This window comes from Eutrema salsugineum, unplaced genomic scaffold (genome assembly GCF_000478725.1).
Source record: "Eutrema salsugineum unplaced genomic scaffold, Eutsalg1_0 scaffold_4, whole genome shotgun sequence".
In the NCBI taxonomy this organism is placed as follows: Eukaryota; Viridiplantae; Streptophyta; class Magnoliopsida; order Brassicales; family Brassicaceae; genus Eutrema; species Eutrema salsugineum.
Window position 1 is genome coordinate 7,137,267 of NW_006256686.1, and position 23,490 is coordinate 7,160,756.

General features: G+C 32.7%; 3 protein-coding genes across 3 annotated transcripts; all 3 read left to right on the forward strand.

Annotated features, from left to right (window-relative positions):
• The first annotated feature begins 13,111 nt into the window (after nt 1–13,111).
• LOC18013573 (transcription factor MYB13) lies at nt 13,112–14,109 on the forward strand. The gene is given in 3 exon segments (XM_006418702.2): nt 13,112–13,392; nt 13,564–14,060; nt 14,063–14,109. Coding segments are annotated over 3 exon segments (825 nt in total).
• Nucleotides 14,110–19,002: 4,893 nt separating this feature from the next.
• LOC18013794 (putative ammonium transporter 1 member 5) lies at nt 19,003–20,688 on the forward strand. Its single transcript, XM_024153833.1, is given in 2 exon segments — nt 19,003–19,438; nt 19,441–20,688. Coding segments are annotated over 2 exon segments (1,506 nt in total). The 5' UTR covers nt 19,003–19,029; the 3' UTR covers nt 20,538–20,688.
• A 1,054-nt stretch (nt 20,689–21,742) lies between these two features.
• LOC18013795 (glucan endo-1,3-beta-glucosidase 8) lies at nt 21,743–23,224 on the forward strand. Its single transcript, XM_006418704.2, has one exon. It carries the CDS (start codon nt 21,743–21,745, stop codon nt 23,222–23,224), a length of 1,482 nt encoding a protein of 493 aa, XP_006418767.2.
• Nucleotides 23,225–23,490: the final 266 nt, after the last annotated feature.

The following is a 23,490-nucleotide window of genomic DNA, read 5'->3' on the forward strand; positions in this document are numbered from 1 at the left end:
ATAGAAGGACTAAGCATATTCAAATCAAATATCATGTTGTGAGATATTATGAGAAAAATGGGGAGATTCAACTACATTACTGCAAAGGTGAAGAAAAACTAGCAGATATATTGACTAAAGATTTGGGAGGTCGGAGTTTTGAAAGATTTCGCATCAAGCTCGGTTTGATTGATAAAATGGCAAGTGAGAGTGTTGAATGATGCCATTTTAGTTTCAAACCGAACCAGTTGGATTCTGAATTGAACTTGTTAGAACAGTAGTCGTAGAAAGTGTCTTAAGCTATGATAATTTAAAGTCTAAACAAGATTAGTGGGAGCAGTTGAAGTTAGGTGTTTGTGTCAGAAAATAGTTGTTGTGTCTTTTGGTTGTATAAGTCGATGAAGAGACAATGTAAGAGATACACTTTTTGAAATGAAATGAAGAAGATGAGTTACAAGTTTATTTTCTCTCAAATATCGATTTTCAAAATGATAAGAAACAAGCCTCAAATACTATGTTTCTAAATATCTCTACAAATGAACAACAAATGCACTCCTTTGAAGGGAAAAGAGAGAAGAAAGAGAAATTTTTCTAACGCACTCCTTTCCGCAATAGATGCATCCTCACGAATACCTTTAGCAATTTCTTTTTCCGAAAGAAGAGCATCTCCTGAACACCAATTCAGATATACAGTCAGCTCCAGCCTTCTCGTCCTTAACAGGAAGAGTACATAACCTAATTTTACTTTCAAATAAATTATTACCTCCTGAGATTTCAGTAGGTTGGCTGTCCTTGCAGTATTCCGCTCCTGTATTTATGGTAGTAGATGTAACCACTTTAGATTTAAGATCCTGTGCACAGGTCTTGTTTCAGATGCAACTGAGCCAGTAGCGCCACTTGTCTTATTTTTTCCTTCTCATTACTTACCTTTACTATATCACTGCTGACGAGAGAAGATTCTCTGCTGTCAAAGCTCTTGGTAGTGGAATCATCTTCTTCATATGTTTTCATCCCAGATCCTTCTTTTGTGTCTGATTCTTCCATCCCAGAATTTTCTTCAGATGGTGTATCCTCACACACATCAACATGAGTGGTCTTCGTGACACTCACTTCTGAACCACAAATAACTTCTCTGTTTTTTTTTACAGTCTTCAACACCATGTGGTTCAATGCCTGATTGCGCAGCTTCTGATTTTATTGCTACATGGCCCGTTTCATCAGACGCTTCTTCCGCTGAGCTTTCATTTGGTCGCCGTTCGTAAAAGTCAATAACTCTAAAGTTCGACAAGAGATGCATGGGTCGCTGTGTGCGTCGAACCCTTCTGCAACTTTCTTCATCATCAGAAGTCCCACTATAAAATACATGGTTGATAAGCACACAAATACATAACCATAAAAACCAACTTGCAAACCATTGCTCATCTTGCACATGGCGACTAGCCTTCCATCTATTTCCAATACTCTAACCATAATAACAGTGTGATATCCTGACATTCCCCTTTCTCTTGATCGGAGACAAAGATGATTAACATGATAGCGAGAATTGGGACCAGCATAAACTCGGATCCCAGTCACTCTCAATTCTTCCCAGAGACTTGGCTCTTCAGTTTTTCCAGAGCATGTAGTGTAGGGATTCTCCTGATTCTTATTATCGGTTGTGTGATACCTCTAGCATTGATAGAAATTATTGGTGGCATATCTGTGTAAGGGAAGTTCGAATCACGTGAGTAAGTTACCGCTACAACCCCAAATTGCCGAATTAATTCCAGTGCCCCTTCTATCATCCAAGTCCAACTATAGCACATGTGTCCAGCATAAACTTCTCGATTTGGAACAAGGTTGACGTATCTCGATAGAAACCAGACACAAAGAGGAACGTGAGTTGCGTCCCAACCACGAAGCACTCTCATAGCGCTCAATAGATTACCTGAGGCATAAGCCCAACACAATAAGTGTCGGAACTGGTCTTTAATGATACCTGTAATGGCATCCAATTAGCCGCAAAATTGTCACTAGTTACTTGTGGTCGCACTAAAGCAATGAGAAGGCACCGATCTTTCTATTGCAAGACAAGACCAAGGGACCAACTATCCCACTAGCCCTCGCCCGAGGCTTGTTCTTGAAAATATTTCGCCGAGAAACATATTGCTTATTTCGGGTGATGTAGACTTCAGCTAACCTCTGACAATCCTACAAGAAAAATGTTGCAACACATTCTTTTACAAGACGAAGATGCTAATAAATCACTTAAAACTGAAAAAACCATTGCATGGTACTAGGAGAAGATTTTACACAGTTATACGTATTATCCTTCTCTCCGAGTAAGTTGCAATTTCTTATCTAATTTTGTTTTGATAACCATAATTTGATGAAGTGAGTCATATATATAGTGTCTAAAAAATATGAAATTTTTGTTTGAGTGCACAACACATGCACAACATATTTAGTCTGTCGTTATGACTTTCTTTTCTTATTGGTGGAAATAAAGATATCTTCACTTGAAACTGAGTTTCGATTGGCTTTCGTATGATCAAATTGTTATCAAAACCTTGATAAAATGTATAATAATAATTTTTTTATCGTATATAAGAATTTATGGTTATGATGATTAAAGATCCATCACTTATCCATAACATAAATTCAGTGGATATAAGCTTGTTTGTAATTTTCTGAACTTATGAACTGATATTAACAATTTAAAAATAATTTATAATGGATTTATAATCTTAAAATATAATAAACTTATGAAATAAAAAGAAAAAGACAGAAGATTTCAATTTTTCTTAGTAAAAAAAGAAACTTTGAGAAAAAAATTATAATCTATTTCTAATTAAACCCATTAGTTTCAGAATTTAATTTGGGTAATGGGAAAATATCAATTCTAGCTTGGCCCATATGCCGGTTTTGATGATAGTTTAATAGTTGAAAAATGAAAATTAATGGTTATATTTATCTATTATATTATTTCATTATATTTATGTTGTTATAAACATTTTAAGTGAAAAAAAGAAACTGAATTTTGATAGGTTTAAGAAATAGTCTAAATGTGGATTCATAATTCGTCACGCTATTCAAACAATGAAACCTAAGTCATATAATACAAGGAATTTGTGGGGGAAAAAAGATTTTATTTATTATTTTATAACAAAAGGAAGAAAGAATAATTTAGAAGAATGATGTAAGACTTTGCCTACTAACACTAATTATATAAACTAACTAGATTTGTTTTGGCATTCGTGAGCAATGTGATGATGATATTTGAACCCCACCACCCTCAACCTCAAACTCAAGCTTTTAACAATTCTATTCTTTTTCTTTTCACTTCTACTCTTATGCTCATAATTTTCTTAATTTTGGACGACTCATATCTCTCTATCTTCTAGACTTTTAAATCCATTCACTAGAATCGAACTTGGGATATCGAAAAGACAATGTATCCTTTCTTTTAACCAATTGAGTGGACTAAGTAAAAGTAACTAAAAGGATGTTACTTGTTAGGTATAACATTTAAGATTAATAAAGTAATCAAAGGGTGTCTGTTTTACAACTCATAAACATGGGTTTTCGTCAAAGTAAAAAAGGTAGCTTAAGGTGGATTGGTCTTTAGTGTTTAACAGCCAAACTGGATTTGCTGTCATTAAAGATTTGTATGCATCGTATTTGCTTAACTAGTTTGTCTATATCCAATCTTACGTTTTGTCCAAGACTTTCTGGTAGAAAAATGTAGTTGAATGTGTTTGTGGTCCTTCAACTTTGTTTGTATGCATGACACAATTTTCCAAACTTATTTAAAAAGTGCCCTGGTTTAGACATCTACATATTGTAAGAAACAAAAAAATTAGAATTGATTACTTTCCCTTATATTTTCCCTTTGTTATAAGCTTGGGATTATGAAATGATTCATCATGTGTACTCATGAATTCCTAAGCCATTTACTATCTCCACAACTATTTGACCACAGCTTTTACCGAAATGATTAGAAAATCCACTGACATACACAAAAAAATACAAAAAACACAAAATTAAATGATAAATCGAAATTGATAATTTCAACACATCTTTCAAATGTAGCTTGGTAATGATCTATCATAAATATTTGAGTTTCTAAAGCTACCATCTTCGATCATTTTTGTGTGTCTCCACTATCATTTTGGTGTGCCAAGTATCGGATACGAATTTATACTTTGTGTTCTAGTATTTCTGATAATTTATTTTCAACTCTTATCAAAATTAAAATCCATCCAAACTTTATTAGTATTTTCTAGTTTATTCCTGCCAGGACAAATTTATCATGACGTTTGTTTTGGATTCAAAAGACTGTGATCATCGAATAAAGACGAGAAATCGACATAACGCTAGGCCGGTGGTGTAAAGTGAAATTTATCCTAAAGATTAGCCTGATTATGACTCTATCCTCATAATATATAATAATTCTTATGGTATGCCTTCTAAGTTTACTATGTTACCTAATGTTCTTTCTAGACAAAAAGTTTGTTTCTTCTATGATATTATTGTTTATGTTGTTCCTTTATACGTTTATTCTCTACTATCTAAGATGAGAACAAATATTGTGAAAGGCTTGTCTCTTACTTTTCGATAGTTAGAAGACCAACATAGATTCACTTGCTGATGAGTTAAAAAAAAAATTTAAAACGGATAAATTCCTACCTTCCATAATTAAGGATATCTATTATTCTTATTATTATTATTATTATTATTATTATTATTATTATTATTATTATTATGTTTCAATACTTACTTATATTAAACTGTACAACAGTAAAAATAAGCATGAAGGTCTATGCCAGAGAGTCCGCGTCTACACGATTAGAAGGAAACACAAAAAAAAAAAAATCATAAGACAGAATGGTATCTCGAAAGATATCGTGAAGCTCGGTGAAGAAGGTTTCGAAAATGATCAATTTGAAGTGGATTTTTCAGCTCTCGGAGTTGCTTGAGTTGTGAACTAGCTAGTTGTTCAGGCGAACTAACAAATCTCATATTAGCTCATAATGGCCAAAAAGATGTTGCTTACTGAATCGAAAGAAGATCCCAAGAAGATAGCCACCGATGGTACTCAGGAGAATGGACATGCTGAGGAGATCTGGCGGTAGAAGGCCATTCTAATGAGAAGCCTTCGATGTCCACTTCATTTTTTTTTTGGGATATCTGCTAAATAGGATATTTTTTTGGTTCGTCCATCTCATAATAATTCCAATGTAGCTAAGGAAATAAGCAGTACAATATTTAAACGTCTTTCTTTTAACAAAATTTAAGCAGTTCAACTGATGATAGAAGATGACATAAAAAATTTGATGGTACAAAATATTAGTATGGTACCACCTTACCATATCCTACCACTGCACCGAATGGTTACACACGAAGTGGCGTACATTTTACCACGGCAATGATACAACACTACTAAATCAAAGCCAAACAGTTTATAACTCCAGCTTACGAATTTAAAATTGGTCAAAATTACTTATTAATTGTAAAGAGATAACGTTATCTATACCTGGATTTGAACTAGTACACTTTTTATAAATAAAAAAGCGTGATCGACTTGTACTTAATGGGAATAATTATTTTGGTGGGTGATATACTGAAAAGGTAAATACAATAAACTAATAAACTGATGTAGTAATAAAACTAATGTCTTTATATAAAATGGAATAATAATAATGTTAAATTTATTCTTCGACCTAATAACATAGCTAAAAAAGGGAAATGTTGGAAAAAGGTTCAGAAAACGAAATGTGCAGAACATGCTTACCTTCAACATAATCAAAAGTCTATGCAAAATAACTAAAAGAATCTAGAGATTAATAAATCCGTAATCCATAAGGATATACAGTGTATGCTCCAAGATGGTATCCTAGTTTTATATATTAGGTTTGTAATTTAAGCTATTTGTTCTAAACACTAATACTATCAATGAGATCACCAACATTTATTTATGGCTCCTCTTAGTTATGCAGAGTCACTATTATTTTTCATTTTATCATAAGTTAATTAAATCATATACTCTTCGTACATGTTGGGCTATTATAACATTGGTGTAACAAGTGCCTACTGATAAAAAGAATATTAGTATTCGACTAATCCATCAAGCTTTTAATAGTAAACATCAGTCGCTAAAAAAAATCCATCAAGCTTTTACTGGTTATATACTTTGCAGGATTTATATTTAATAACATATCTCGTATAGCGGACGGTGGATAATAGAGATATATATTATCGACTACATTAATATTTAGAGAAAAGGTACATGTACATAGATAAGTATTTTGGACAAAAAATCTCGTATCGATATCTAATCCCCACATGTGAAGATTTGGGAATCATTCTAATTAAAGCAAACTTACTGAGTTTGTAAACTATATGACCCAAGTGCTTTGTCATTATCAGGATTCAGGATACAGGCAAACAACGTATATAGCCGCAATAACTATACGTTTATAATAAAACAAAAAGTGAGCTGATCTACGTGAAATAGCAACAAAATTAGATATTAAACTATATGGTTATATTTGATATACACTAGTGAAACTCTTAATCAACTAAAACAAAATCAATTACAATTGACAAGATATAAGTGCTTCTCTTCCTAGAAAATCGTGTGCAAATTTTATTATACGTTTGGCTGGTAGATTTCGGAGAAAGTTGATTTAGCCAACTTAACATATATATTTTATCTACTTTAGTAATCTCTCATGCTAGTTGCCACAATAGATTAGTATTTGTCAAATAAACACATACATAAATGATATACTAATACCAGTATATGATGATTTTTGGTGAATATTTGCAACTTCGAATTCTTCATTTGAGAGTCCGTAGTTGTAGTAAATTTCTAGAAATTTGATTGTGTTCGAGAGTATCTGCATGTGTGATAACAGCTGTGGCCTCTTTAACAAACAAAACCTTTGATAATACCGTCAAGAAAACCTCAACCAAACCTTTTAGCAAAAAGAAAAAAAAAAAATTTCCGGTGGATGGATTAGGGGTCGATGCTTTCCGAACCCTCTATGACTCATTAATAATCCGGTTCCAACTGGTCCATCACTAAACTTTTAGCAAAAAAAAAAGGCAATAATTTACCGAGGTTCTAGAAGCTTAATTATTGGCAAGTACACATCCTACGCTTTCAACATAAGATAGGAACAACATTATTTATGGTTAAAATAATATTTCACAGAATCGTGCAAACTTTATCTTTGATCGACAAGAAATAAAAGTCACCAAAAAGGAGGCAAATATTTAAAATATTGTATAGTTAGCTCAAAAGAATACGATGATTTAATCAAAGTACTTGCCAAGTTGCAGTTCACGCGGAAACGTTGGATTCCAAAATTTATTTATCTTATATACATTTACGACTCTAAATCGTTATAACTTGTTATATCTATTTATTGTTGTAGTTAAATTGTCGTATTCTAATCCAACTTCATTTTCTCATCATTTGCAACTTTCTTTGTTTAGTTTTCACAGCCCTTACTAGTTACTAATACTACTGTACATTCAGATATCGAAATGGCCAAATGTGTATTAATGGATAAGAGCCATGCATATAAAGATTTACGAATATTTTAAACTATCACTCGAAATTTCCCAAATTAACAAAATGAATGGTAGCCTAGTTGTAATACGTACAAAGGGTTTGATTAGCTCTCTTATATATGGTCCGGATTCAAATCCTCTTTGAAATAGAGGGTTATTCTTATAAGTTGAAATATCTAAAGACTAACTTTAAATATTGCGAGAGATTATAGATCGAAGATCCAAAACTTCTACGGTTAATCAAACAACTAGCAATTCTTCACGTTTGTGATATATCTTATAAAATAGGGGAATTGTAACATTTTCGATAGATAATGTATATCACTATAATTTTTTTAATCCTAATTCAAACACTTATTCATCAAGACATTCATCCTAAATTACCAAAATCTAATCATGTTGAACAATAACAAGACACAATTCGTCACTATGTTGCTATAGTATTACAAATTATGAAAACACTTGAATAACGAACAATTTTTTACTCTTTACATTGGATCCACAATTACGATAAACAACTCTACTTGCACCAGGTGCTGAACATTTTCTATAAACTTGTCTCTATTCATCAATCACTGGATTAAGATACTTCCACACACACACACAAAAATATATGTAACAGGGTTCTTGTTCTTTCCATCATAATAATTTTGGTAAGTCCAGATCTAGCTTCTGTTAATAACAAATATGGAAACGTGAACGGCATATTGCCACTTCAGGCACTTTTCATATACATCACCACACCACATTCATATCGGGTTAGATGACACATGCATATGAGGTTGGGTGATAGTTGTCTTGGCGCATTTGCGTAATCCCATTTCAAAAAAACTAAAATAGTTATCCTCTAACAAGTATTTAAATCAGTTTCTGTTGATACTAGATTTCACCAATCTGGTAATAGTTGAAATCAGTTTGGATTTAGAATAGGGATCAAGCCATTTTATATAACAGAGAGAATTAGGTCATTAGAAAATGAGCTAAGGAATAAAAATAATATGTGTTCTAGATTTTCTGTGGACTTGTACATGATTGTGTTTGAATGATAAGTTTTCTATTTATACATGTTGAAATCGTTTGATTTTTCTTTTTCTTCTTGAAATTTATAGATGTTAAAGTCGTTATATTTATCATAATTTATCAAATTACAATCGATAGATTATCATAAAAAAAAAAATATGTATACTAAGTCATGTACAACTTAATGTGTCCTAATAAGGTCGGGTATTATACTTATAAGATAGAAACATTAGCTTCTGTATTATAAGTCAAAAAACAGAAACAAACTTGTGTTTCTGATATTGTGGACAAAAAATAAAAATGAAACAACAGCTTTTCATTGATAAGAATACAATTGAAAAAAAAAAACCATTTCTCATCGTAAAAGCATATCTTAGAAAAATCTCATGCTTACCTGCTAAACATGTCTTTGTATAGTGCAAAAGTTATAAACAAGTTGAAAGCCCATACGAAACACGGAGTTTAAATGATCTCCAACTACAAATAGTTATTAGCTGATTCCATTAAATAACTAGTTATGTCGGATAAAAGTGATTAGTGTCTCTAATTAATCAGTCAATTCATTTTTTTATGTATAATCGGTGAATGATATCGCTGACGTCTTATAGGCACGCCTTTGTGTCTGTAGTATCTGAGCCGTTGAGGTACTTTCACATCTGCAACTCTTTGATGTTTCATTTAAAAATGTAGATTTGCATTGCAAACAAAATCTGATTAAAATATTTTTAAAACAAAAATCTGCTGATCCTTAGAATAGAGAGAATCTACACCTTTTTAGTACGGAATTCAAATATCTAACAATACAAAAATGTTGCTGATCATGGATTTGCACTATTGAAAGTCCTCATATACGCATCTACGTAGAACAATATCATGTTTGATTTCAAATCGGTGAAACTTAACATGATAAACCCTAACTCTGACCCTAGTACTAGAAAATTACTTTTATGTTTGTTTTGCTAAATAGCTATTATGTTTCTAAACGTAACAAAACATGACAGTCGACAGTCGTTTTTAAAATTCTGATTCACCATTACAGGGGGAATCTAGTATTTATGAAAAATATTTTCAACATGTCCCATTAAATTTTTGATAAATAGCTTCCGATATATTCACATAATTAACTACATAAGCTTAACCTTCGTTTTCCAATTTTTGGATGATATTGAAAAGGTTAAATGTATTTAGAAACAAAAACCATTTGATAATTTTGGTTTAAAGGTCATTTGGAAGAGTTGTACAGAGGGAAGTGAAGCAAGAACAACTATTGTACTCAACCAAATGTCTTTATAAATTTTTGGTAGATATTTGATATAGAAAGGTGGAACACTAGACACTGGTTCTATTGAAATGTTAAAAAAAAAAAAAAGAAGAAAATATTTAAAGAAATATGAAGATAGAGTACTTACAATCTTACAAATATCTAAGAGGTATAGAACTATAAGACCACCTGTCTCATGGTGACGCATAAAGACCATAAACTCTTTCATTATTATTTAGTTCACTTCTATAGTTTATTTTTTGGTTAAAGACTTCTATAGTTTATTGCCATAATTCATTATGTGGAATCCAACGAATCTTATACGACAACAACAAACATTATTGTAAGATCGCATGTATAAATCTCTTCGACACTTGGAGAAACTTTAGTGGCTCAATTATGTGTATCAATTTCAAATAATCAAGCACCATCAAATTCTTTTGTTTTAGTTGTGCTTTTTAAGAAACAGTTGATTAAGAAAGTTAAATAATAACAATAAATCACAATTATTATCTCTGCATTAAACTCCTAGATCATATACGTGGCAACAAAATAGAAGTCTCAAATAACTTTAGCATAAGAAGTATTATTCTATTGGATTTGATGCTCGGAACGCCATGTTACCCAATGCCTTAACATGATATCTTTATTCCTGCCTATGCACAAAAATAATTAATACTCTCTGTTTCAGAAAGAATGTTTCAGAAAGAATGTGGTTCTGACACTCTTCACACAAATTAAAAAATAAGATAAAATGTATTTTATACCCTTATTAATTTATAAAAAATGATACTTAAAATTATATTTATAACTAATTTTTTGAATTTATTTTTGAAGTTAAAAATGGTATTTTATGTCAAAATTTACATTGAAATTCTAAAACGACATTTTTTTTAAACAAAAATAAAGTGTCAAAACGACACTCTTTGTGAAACGGAGAAAGTATATAGCCCTGTAATATTCTTGTTTGGTCTTTATGAAAATTTTTTATCGGATGTCCGCGAGGGGACAGTGCTCATAAAAAAAAAATGAAGTTCGGATGACTAATTATAGCATTCATACCACTAAACTAGGACTAGAATCCGGACCGTTTAGTTTTTATTTGGTTAATCCGGTTTAGTTTTTAACTCGATTTTGGTTTGGTTTGGTTTAGAGTTTTTTTCACCTCTGATTTAAAACGGAGCTGAGATAGAGCAACAACACATATCGATTGATCCCATGATGAATCGATCGATCCTTGGAAAATTTTGTTTTTCTAATTCTCTTGTTTCATCCAAGTTGAAATTAGTCAATTCCGACCTAGATCATACCTAGACATATTTAAACCTATTTATAGTTATCTTTTAGACTATGTTTTATTTTTCATTAAGACTTGGCAACTTTTCTTTGCGCGACTTTGGAAGACTAATATTTGACTCTACACTTTTAAAAAAGATTTCTGAATATTAGTTTTATCTATTCTATTTTATTATGTGCTCTTTTTCATCTCTATGTGTTTTCTCTGTAATTAATGTCTGAGTAATCTCTTAATCCTATTTTTTTTGGATTTCAAAAAATATCATAAATTACAAAATCAGATTTGTTAAAATAGGGAATCACTTTAGGGTTCTTCATCTGTAGTTCTAACATTTAAACCACTAAACTAGAATTAGCAATCCAATATATGGTTTACTTTTTATTTGGTTAGTCATGTTAATCAGTTTTTAACTCAGTTTTAGTTTGATTCTGTTTAGAGTTTTTTTTTTCTCCCCCTATTTCAAAGAAAATGTACAAACAAGAAGGAGTAAAATAGTAGTCATTTTGATGATGCCTTTGGGGATGGAGACTTTTAATGGGCAGACGAGAGGATATATACGAGAGACTTATGAAAGCGACCTGTGAAAAGGGGTAAACAGAGCATTCAACTTCTTAATTAGTTTTAATTAGTTCTAAGTTGTACTCTTCTTTTCTTTCTAATAATATTCAACTAGTTAACTTTCGCGCGTCTTGCGTGGACTATATAATTTCCATTTGATTGTTTGAAAATCTAATAGTAGTTTGGATTCATTTGTTTTTTATTCTTGAGTATATTTATTTGTTAGATTTTCTTGTATCTTAATTTTGGAAGACATAATCGTGAAACAGTATAGAATAGAAGAGAATAAATAAAAACATAGTAATATCCAAATAATTTAGTTTAAGTAGTTTTGAGATCTTTTGATCACTGTTCTATGTATTTTAGACGTAATATTTTGAAGTACTGTATGAACTTATTCGGTTTTGGTCACTGTTTTATGTGTTTTAAATATCATAAATACCGTCATTATATATATATTTTTTTTTAAAAAAAAAAACTTTTTTGTTAGAGTTATTTTTTCTTAAATTTCAGTTATTTTTCTTTTGAAACGACATTCCATTAATTTTAAAATAGTTTTCATTTTTTGTTTCTTTTAATATTTTTGTTAGATTTTTTTCTAAATTTTGGAAATATAAGAAATGGTAAACACTAAGAGATATAGATTCTATTTTTTTATTTTTAAATTTCAGTTATATATAATTTTAAAAACGGTTTGTCTGACTATGAAATTAAACATTAAATCATAATAATTTAGACCAGTTTGTTTAATTTTTTTTTACACATCATCAGATAAGAATTAATCAAAAAATGACAAGTAATTGTAAAATAGGCCTAAATAGTTGTTTTTTACAGCCAAAATTCATTATAGAGCTGACAAATAAGCGAAAGACTGTGAAAATTGCTGTGAGCGCGACACATAAGCAAATCACTACACAAACAAGTATATAGAGTTTTTCCTTTCTCATGTCTACAATTCTAATATTATCTTGTTTGGATAAAATTTGCTGAATAGATTAGTTATTCTTATTACTAATTACGAATTGAAGAGCTTGTAGAACTATTTTTGTAACTTGAGATTGAAAAAAGTATATATATATATATATAATATTTCCAAAGAATCTTGACTTTAGATAGTGATAACCTTATAATGTTGATTCTAGAAAGAACATAACTCTAAAAATGAAAAAAGATCTTTGTCTTGTCACTAGTCTGTATCTCTATAGAAAATAAACAAAAAAAGTGGTGGAGCCTAGGCGTTAGAGTGAGTGCGTGCATATATAAATATCGAAAGGGCAGAGAGAAAACAGAACACAACATTACGCAAAGGAAAAACAGAGGAACACTTAGGTTTTATAAGACAGAGAGACGACAAAAACAGATTGGTGGGTCTGAGGGAGAAGGAGATCTAAGTTCCTCTTTTAGCTTTCACTTAGAGAAAAAAATAAGAAGAAAGGATGAGTTCGTGGGGAGTGATGGGAGGAGGATGGGGAATGGTAGAAGAAGGTTGGAGAAAAGGGCCATGGACTGCCGAAGAAGACCGTCTTTTGATCGATTATGTGCGGCTTCACGGTGAAGGCCGATGGAATTCTGTGGCGAGGCTTGCGGGGTTGAAGAGGAATGGCAAAAGCTGTAGGTTAAGATGGGTTAATTACTTAAGACCAGACCTCAAGAGGGGACAAATCACTCCTCATGAAGAAACCATTATCCTTGAGTTACATGCTAAGTGGGGCAACAGGTAATTACCGTTAACTTTGATTGTTTATTTGCATTTACATGTTAATAAAGTGTGTTTTCTTCAAATAGAACCGCAACCTTTAGCTCAACCTTTTTGCCATCAAGATTGAAGTTTGATAGTTGAAACAGCTGTAGCCTTATTTTTTCTTGTCTGATGGTTTTGTAACTATAGGTGGTCAACAATTGCTCGTAGTTTACCGGGAAGAACAGACAACGAAATCAAGAACTATTGGAGAACCCATTTCAAGAAGAAGACAAAATCTCCAACTAACAATGCGGAGAAGACGAAAAACAGAATCTTGAAGAGGCAACAATTTCAGCAGCAAAGACAGATGGAGTCGCAGCAAGAACAACAGTTGCTTCAATTCAACCAAATCGACATGAAAAAGATCATGTCTTTACTAGACGATGACAATAATAACAACAACAATGGTGATAATAACTTCACTAGCAGTAGTAGCGGCAGTAGTGGCGAAGCCGGTGCATGCTATGTTCCTAATCAGATTACACATTCAACAAGAAGTTCTGGTTATGACCCAAATGATAATGGGTATTACCCGGTGGTTCCGGTGCCAATACCTGAGGCTAATGTGAATGAAGATTACGCGATTTGGGACGGTTTATGGAATCTGGATTTGGAAGGACAAGGAAGCTTTGGTGGTAGTGCTTGTCCCCAAGAAAGCATTGTTTACAGAACTTGGTTATTCCCTTCTGTTAGCTTGACCATTTAAGTATCTTATCTGCCAGAAAATGGAAAAATAAAACTTGACTGAGAAGTTAGGTCGAGTTTGAGTCTGATTTTGTTTCATCTATTTTGGTTTTTCATTTAACATTAGTAGTTTTGGTATGAATTGTGTGTGATGTAAGAAACTCATTGTATATTCGAGCCGTGTCAGGTTATCCCTTACAAGAATGATGTAGTAGAAACTCTCTATGGAAAAAAGGTGTGTTAATTGTAGTACAGCACAACACACTCGAATAGATCAAATAAATTTTTATTGATATTTGCAAACTTTAGTGAAAATATCTTCTTAGTGGGACGAATAGAGTTTAGTAAACTATCCCAACTTGGATTATTTTAAATGAATTTTTAGTACATTATTTACTTTTATGAATTTTGTTGTTTTTAGTAGTTAGGCTTATGATTCATTTTTGTTTCCAATTGTACTACGCTCTTTGCCTCTTTCAATAAACCTCTGGTACTCTATTTCTGTCTCTAAACTCTATTTTTAGAGTAAAATCATCTGCATTAGTACTCTATATCTTACTCTATAAATAGAGAAATGAACAGTATATCTCTATATATAGAGAAATACCGTATAGAGAAATACTGTTTATTTCTTTATTTATAGAGTAGAACTTTTTTATTTACAAAACAATCCTTAAACTTTTATATCTTTTTATTTGACACTTAAACAATAAGATATCACCTAATATTATATTTAATTAACATATATTAATAATAATTAGTTATATAATCATTTAAAAGTTTAAAATAAAACAGCAAAATATAATAAATAAAAAAATTTAAAATATAATAATGTTAAATTATTGTTAAAAAGAAAATAAATAAAAGTTTTTTAAAACATTTAAAAGTAAAAAGACTTGTAAGTAAATAATAATAAGATTTACAGTCAAATATAGAGACAACCATTGCAATAAAGAACTCTATTTTTAAAGTAAAATATAGAGACAACCATTGCAGATGCTCTTAAGCTTAAATGCAACTATTTTTTATTATTTTACTAAACCTCTAGCCAATTGAATAATCCTCCAGATCATATCTCACTAGACCGTTCCGTTCAGGATCACTAATTAATATATGGTTCCCGTGCAAAAACTAGCCGCGTTCTAGGTACACGTGGATATTATCTTTTACCTCCAAAGTAAGCTGATCATAGAGAATATCTGGAATTGTCGAGATCTCTGGAATTGTCATTATACATACCTAAGTGGGTCACTTGCAAACGTTAATTAGATTTAAGCCTAAATGGGCTTCTATTAGCTTAATTAACAATCGTTGCATTACTTAACCTTTTCAAAGAATCCAAAAACTCTAATCAAATTATTGCGTTCCCCTTTACTAACAAAACGGAGTGGCCCATATTGGGTGGCAAATTAGTTCAAGCACCTAAATTACTGCCATAACCCTATCTTTTAAAACCACTAGCTAACACAATGATACTTTTATTTCAACCATTCTCTAATCCAAAATGTTAAAATATATAGAATCCATTACCTCGTGTTAATTTATATTCAGTTTGGATAACTGTAGAATCGTGGAACCACGAAACTTAATGAGATTCCATTAGCTTCTTCCTTACAATGTTACGCATCATGTTTTAATTGTTGCATATGTATCAAATTGTAATTGGGTCATGCATTTTTTTAGTTCAACGTATCTTTCGTTTGTTACCCAAAAAAAAAAAAAAGACAAAAAATGCGAAACTTTCAATTACAAATTACAAATCTACAATATTGTATAACTTGAATTTTAAGTGGGTGGTTGTAAGAAAAAAAATATTAAAATACTTACGAAACCCTTAAAAAATCTTGTTGCAAGTGTTATTATATTATACATATAAACACACGGCCAAAAATAGGCCTATACGTTGAACTTTGAAACCAAAGTAGAAATTTTCTAAGGAATATCTGAACTAGAGACATTTTCCAGTAAAATACATAGAATTTGCTGGCAGCAATAGTTTTCAATGATACTAAACTACTACTAATATAGTTAGAATCCAAGGGAATATTTAAGTACCGCAAGCAATTGCAAAGTCAGTCCTTGAATCACTATTATTAATAAGTAATTACTACGTATTACTTAATTTTTAATATGCGTTATGTGGTAATCCATGATGTCACCTCATTTCGTACGATTAAAAAAGCTACCTACTAAAATATGTGAACATTCTTCGACATTAAAAAGAAAAGGTTTGATTTTGTCTATTTTGCTGAGTGTCAATCCTCATTATAATGTATTTACTCTCTTTATTCTATTTCTTAGGTTTTCATCAGCTAGTTTGTAATCTGATGAGCTAATTGATTCTCATTTGTACGTATATATTATGATTTGAGTAGATATTTATATAAATAAATTTTTATTTGTAAAATATTATAGAATATTCTACATAAATAAATATTTATTTATAAAATATTACATAAATAAATATTTACTTCAAAAATATTATATAAATAAACTTACAAATATAGAAAGTTAGTTAAATATTCCACCATACGAGATAGTTAAATATAGAGTTCGCATATTTGTTTTGAATATATATAAATATAAATTAAAAGTATATCGTTATTTATTAAAATATTAAAATATATTATATAATTTTAAATAATAGTTAATCCATATATATGAAAAAATACATTTAAATTTTTGCAATATTTTTTATTTTTATTTTTATAATTAATAGTATCACTTTCGAAAATCAATTCAATTATTTTTATAAAAAACTAAAATATATTTTCAAAATTTAAATTATATTTTTTTACGAATTGAAAAAAAAAAAATATTTTACTAAATTGCAAAATAGATTAAGTAAATGGATTTGTCCACTTTAACAATCCAATATCTAATTATTATTAACACATATTATATCATTTATTAACTAAATATGATAGTTTGATCTCTAATAAAATATTCAGAATTAAATTCTTATTTTATAGATAAAAATATATTTAGATTCTAATCCATGTTGGTATATATATAAGTATATATATATAATATAACCTCTATAAATTAATACTCGATAAATTAATATTTCGATAAATTAATACCTCAATAAATTAATATATTTTTTAAATTTCAAATTAATTTTTCGGGCTGATTTTTATATCGATAAATTAATAACTCGATAAATTAATAGAATATTGCAGTCCCGACATTATTAATTTATAGAGGTTTAACTGTATATATATTAACATCATATCACTTTTATATTTAAAAACTACATATAATTAAACCGCATAACAAAACTAACTAAAAAGTTTTATTCTATGATAATATACAAATAAATATTGGTTATGTGATATTTATATATGTATTATTATCTAATTACCACTAATTTTATTTATTTATATTTTAAAAGGATTTTATACCCAATTTTAATTTAATAAAAAAAAATTTAAAGATAATTTAAAAAACATTACACCGCATACAATGTGCATGTTAATATGTTAATTCTTTATAAGTGAATAACAAGTGTGTCCTGTAATATAATGATTAAGTTTACATATATAGCCAAATAGGCATAGGTGGGACATTAACCATTATTATTATAGCCATAAGGTTTGCTAATTAATGAAATCCTATTAAACGCCATTGATTTGTTGCATTTAAGGGGATTTCTCTTTTTGGACGAACCTACAACGTGGGAGAAAAGTGTACATGAAACTAGTCTGGACTTAGCCAGTAAATCCATCTCAGCATGACAGCATTGGCAGCTCAAGGTACAAAATGAAAGAAGGTAGCAGCAAAAGAAGACATAATAGTCCTAGTTAATTCTAACAAAAGACCATTAGAGTTTACTCGAGTGGCCATCAGATTTGAGGAGGAAAGTGAGCTCCTGACAATCCGAAAAACAAGGCAACTTTGAGATGTTAGCAGTTCTAGCAGAGGAGAGAGCAAACTTGACCACCATAGCTTTGGCTGCAATGGCAAAAACAACAAAAGTTCGATGATCCGGTCCTTTGAAAATCTCTAAACCATCATTATTTTTAAGAATCCAACCCACACCACAGTTTTGCCTATTAAATGCAATTTAAGATTTTTTTATGATAATTATGCTTTTAATTTATCTGAAATCAACCATATTAGATATTGTAGTGAAAATTTATTTAAATCGTATATTTTTTAAGATTATCTATATCTGATAATTATATTTTCGTTTAGCTAATTGCCACAATTTTTGTTGCTAGATTTAATGTTTTTTTAATGTCATATATATACTAGAAATTTGAGAAAAAAATGGAAATATACATTCTAAGAGTCCCACTCTGTGTGGGAATCTTTTTACCTCTTCAAAAATCTTAGATGCAGGTTCCTTGGTCAATATTTTGCTAACGTTCTACGTCATTCATTTTTTGTGTGGTTAAAGGTTAATTCGAGTAACTAACTTGATTAAATTAATTCGATTAACTAACTTGATTATTCAAATAAATAATATGACCAGATAATTTAATATTTTTCTTGTTTTTGTTTATGTGGAAGTACCTTGAATACAACTAGATTATCATCGTTGTAATTTTTAGATATTACGATAAATTGACGACCAAGAAGTGAATAAACAATTGCGTCGTCCGATTTATTAACTATATAATTCATTAGACAATAAGTTTTTTTATAAATAATTTATATATGCCCTCGCTTTTTATATTTATTAACTACATGCGTATCACTAAATCCGTAATCGTAGATTCCAAGTAATTAAAAGATTTGGCAGATTCCATCTCCAATTCAATAATGTTGTTATCAACCTTTCATTTTAATTACTAAGTAACTACGAATTCAATTGGTAGTAGGAATCAAAAGTCAACCCTAAAGCTCCTCTTCCTCCCTTTAATAAACACAAAGACACAATCTTTCTTCTTCGTGTCTCATTTTTCTCTCTAAGGGTTTCTCAACATGTCGGGAGCTATAACATGCTCTGCGACCGATCTCTCCGCCCTGCTCGGCCCCAACGCCACGGCGGCGGCTGCTTACATCTGCGGCCAATTAGGCACCGTTAACAACAAGTTTACCGATGCATCCTACGCGATAGACACCACTTACCTCCTCTTCTCTGCTTATCTCGTTTTTGCGATGCAGCTTGGCTTTGCTATGCTCTGTGCTGGTTCCGTGAGAGCCAAGAATACGATGAACATCATGCTTACCAATGTCCTTGACGCTGCAGCCGGAGGACTCTTTTACTATCTGTTTGGCTACGCCTTTGCTTTTGGCGAATCCTCCGGTGGATTCATTGGAAGACACAACTTTGGACTCAAGAACTTCCCAACTCTTACCTTGGATTACTCCTTCTTCCTATACCAATGGGCGTTGCAATCGCAGCCGCTGGAATCACTACCGGTTCCATTGCTGACAGGACTCACTTCGTGGCTTACTTGATCTACTCTTCTTTTTTGACCGGGTTTGTTTACCCCGTCGTCGCTCACTGGTTCTGGTCAGTAAATGGTTGGGCTAGTCCTTTCCGTTCAGCAGACCGTTTGTTTGGCACTGGAGCCATTGATTTCGCTGGATCTGGAGTTGTTCACATGGTTGGTGGTCTTGCAGGATTATGGAGTGCACTTATAGAAGGTCCTCGTATTGGCCGGTTCGAGGAAGGGGGTCGTCGTGCCATTGCTCTGCGTGGACACTCTGCCTCGCTCGTTGTTCTAGGAACTTTCCTCCTCTGGTTTGGTTGGTATGGATTCAACCCCGGTTCTTTCACCAAGATCTTAGTTTCTTACGAGTCTGGTTCTTCCTACGGCCAATGGAGTGGAATCGGCAGGACAGCAGTTACAACCACGCTCTCTGGATGCACAGCAGCTCTAACCACACTCTTTGGAAAACGTCTTCTCTCAGGCCACTGGAACGTAACTGACGTTTGCAACGGGTTACTTGGTGGGTTTGCGGCTATAACCGCAGGTTGTTCCGTGGTACAGCCATGGGCTGCAATTGTTTGTGGGTTTGTGGCTTCCCTCGTCCTTATTGGATGCAACAAGCTCGCAGAGATCCTAAAATATGATGATCCTCTTGAGGCAGCGCAACTACATGGAGGGTGTGGAGCGTGGGGGTTGATATTCGTAGGACTGTTTGCAAATGAGAAGTATATAAACGAGGTTTACGGTGCCGGCCCGGGAAGGCGTTACGGGCTATTGATGGGTGGAGGAGGAAAGCTGTTGGGAGCACAAGTGGTTCAAATACTTGTGATTGTAGGATGGGTTAGTGCCACAATGGGAACACTGTTCTTCATCCTCAAAAAGCTTAAGTTGCTTAGGATCTCGGAGAAGGATGAGATGAGAGGAATGGATATAGCACGTCACGGTGGTTTTGCTTATATCTATCATGATAATAATGATGATGAGTCCAGTCAGTTTCCAAGGGTGAGCCCTGGATCTCCTTTACCTCGTTCTCCTAATCATCCAGCCGTTTAATTTTGTAAGCTTTTTTAATGTGATTTTATTGCCGTTAATTACTGCTGAGGTATTTTTGCATTTTTAAATACAAATCTTGATTGGATTTGATTTTTTTCGAGTGATTTATATATGTGTGTGTATCCTTTTTCTAACTCAATAATTCCAAATTCTATTATTGCTTGACTCGTTTAGTGTTTTTCTCTATTTTCTAGAAACTAATACATATTATGGTTACACAAAAACTATAACTTAGTGGTATAGTAGCAGAACTTTAATAATAGTAAAAAAAAAAAAAGAGTGAATCCACCTAAGAAAAAAGCATCTATCATCAAGCAAACAACTATAAACTATCTGAAACCTGGAAGAGATCAAAACTTGTAGAAGTTGAGAACGCAAGAACCTTCAGCGAAAAGAGTGATGTTTATAGCTTCGGGGTAGTTCTCATGGAACTGGTTTAGGTCACAGTTCACAGAGCCAATAAAACTTGGTTAGTTACTCGCTTAGTTTCAGCTCTAAAACAGAATCGGTTAGATCAAGTTAATCCGACAAACGGGTGGTGAATGCAGTGAATCATATGGAGATTCAAGAAGCAGCCTTGTTGGCGGTTAGGAGCACAAGATTGAAGGGAGAGGAGAGGCCAAAAATGAAGGAAGTAGCTGCAGAACTTGAAGGTTTGAGAGCTCTGGTTAAACCAAGGTTTAGTCGATCTCTATCAGGGTTTGAAAAAATGAACGCAATAAATGACATGTCCTTCATTGAAGCTGAAGTAACAATCTATCTCAATCTAGCTTGTTTCTTTCTTCTCTTTGGTTGTCTTTGTGAAGCCTTTAACTATTATGTTGCCATTTATGCTAATTAATCAGCAATAGAATATCGTTGATTGTTGACATGTGTAACAAGAATTTTTTACTTGTGGTATTTTAAGAAAAGAAATTTTTGAAACAATGTAACTTTTATACAATAAAAAAGAAACATGTGTATTAAGTGGGGAAAAAATAAGTTACATGAGGTGGGTCAATGCCACGTGGATGTCAAATAGTCATGCACAAAGTGTTTCCACAAAGACAATGGCTCTTTCGCATGCTGTGTCTGCCTCTTTAACTGAACCAAGGACAAAATCTCAAATCCAATCACCTTTCATCTTCGTCCTTATGTTAAAACCATTAAAACCTCAAAACGGAAAGAGAAAAGATTCAACAAAGAACAAACAAGAGAAAAAAAAAATGGCAGAATCAAGAAACAACTTCTTTCCTCATCAGATTCTCTGTCTCTTTCTTGTCTCACAAGTTTCCATTGTCTCTAGTAACAGTAGCAGCGTAGGAGTGAACTGGGGAACAATGGCGAGTCACCAGCTCCCGCCTCAAAACGTTGTGAAGATGCTAAAAGACAACGGCTTTACAAAGCTGAAACTCTTCGAAGCCGACCAAAACATCTTAGACGCTCTAATCGGTTCAGAAATCGAAGTCATGATCGGAATACCAAACCGTTTGCTTAAAGAAGTCGCTCAAGATCCAGACGTAGCAGCTTCATGGGTCGAAGAAAACGTCACCGCTTATTATTACCACGGTGGAGTCAACATCAAGTACATAGCTGTCGGAAACGAGCCGTTCCTTCAGACATATAACGGGACTTACGTTGAGTTCACTCTACCAGCTCTCGTCAACATACAACGAGCACTAGAGGAAGCTGATCTGAAAACCGTGAAAGTCACGGTTCCTTTCAACGCAGACATCTATTTTTCGCCAGAATCAAACCCTGTTCCATCAGCTGGAGACTTCAGGCCTGAGCTCAGAGATGCAACGATCGAGATAATCAACTTCTTGTATACACACGATTCGCCTTTCACGGTCAACATCTACCCTTTTCTCAGTCTTTATGGAAACGCTTACTTCCCTTTGGATTTCGCCTTCTTTGATGGGACAAACAAGCCTTTGAGAGATGGAGATTTGGTTTACACCAATGTCTTTGATGCCAATCTCGACACTTTGGTTTGTGCTATGGAAAGATACAGCTTCTTGGGGATGAAGATCATCGTGGGAGAGGTCGGGTGGCCTACGGATGGAGACAAGAATGCTAATTCAAAGAGTGCAAAGAGATTTAACCAAGGAATGGTGAAGCATGCTATGTCTGGAAATGGAACGCCTGCGAGGAAAGGAGTGATCATGGATGTGTATCTTTTCAGCCTTGTAGATGAAGACGCCAAGAGTATTGCGCCAGGGACTTTTGAGAGGCATTGGGGCATCTTTGGTTTTGATGGGAGACCCAAATACGAGCTAGATTTGTCTGGTCAAGGCAAAGACTATCCTCTGGTTCCTGTGGAAGATGTCAAGTACCTGCCTAAAACATGGTGTGTTTTGGATCCGAATGCGTTTAACCTAGATGACTTGGCTGATAACGTCGACTATGCTTGTAGCTTATCTGATTGTACATCACTCGGGTATGGTTCCTCGTGCAACCATCTTACCAACATAGGCAATGCTTCATATGCGTTTAACATGTATTATCAGATGCACGATCAGAACACGTGGGAGTGTGATTTCTTGGGTTTGGGTTTGATCACAGATGAAGATCCCTCTGATGAGCTTTGTGAGTTTCCTGTGATGATTGATACAGGAAACTCACCGAGGTTGCAGCATAAATCTTTAAGAATGTTGACGCGAGTCGCAGCCACGGTTTTAGTTGTTTTGGTCCTTTCCCTCTTGTAGTAAGTATCATTGTAAATTTCCCAAATATTAGTACCTACAAAATAATCTTTCAAGCTAAAAGATTGTCCCCTTCGATTAAAATATACACATCTTCATTGATTAGATGAAATCAAACTTGAAAATTACATATAAACGCTAGAGAGTCTGAGAGTGGGATTAGGAGAGAGAGAGAGACCTGGTCCATGATCAGCTTTAGAGTGTCGATATATTGACTAAACACCAACACTTTCTCTTTCACTGTTTCACTGAATCGGATGAAGTCGATC

What these genes read in the sequence shown, in the direction of transcription:
- LOC18013795 (XM_006418704.2), top strand. Translation starts at nt 21,743, where the DNA reads ATGGCAGAATCAAGAAACAACTTCTTTCCTCATCAGATTCTCTGTCTC.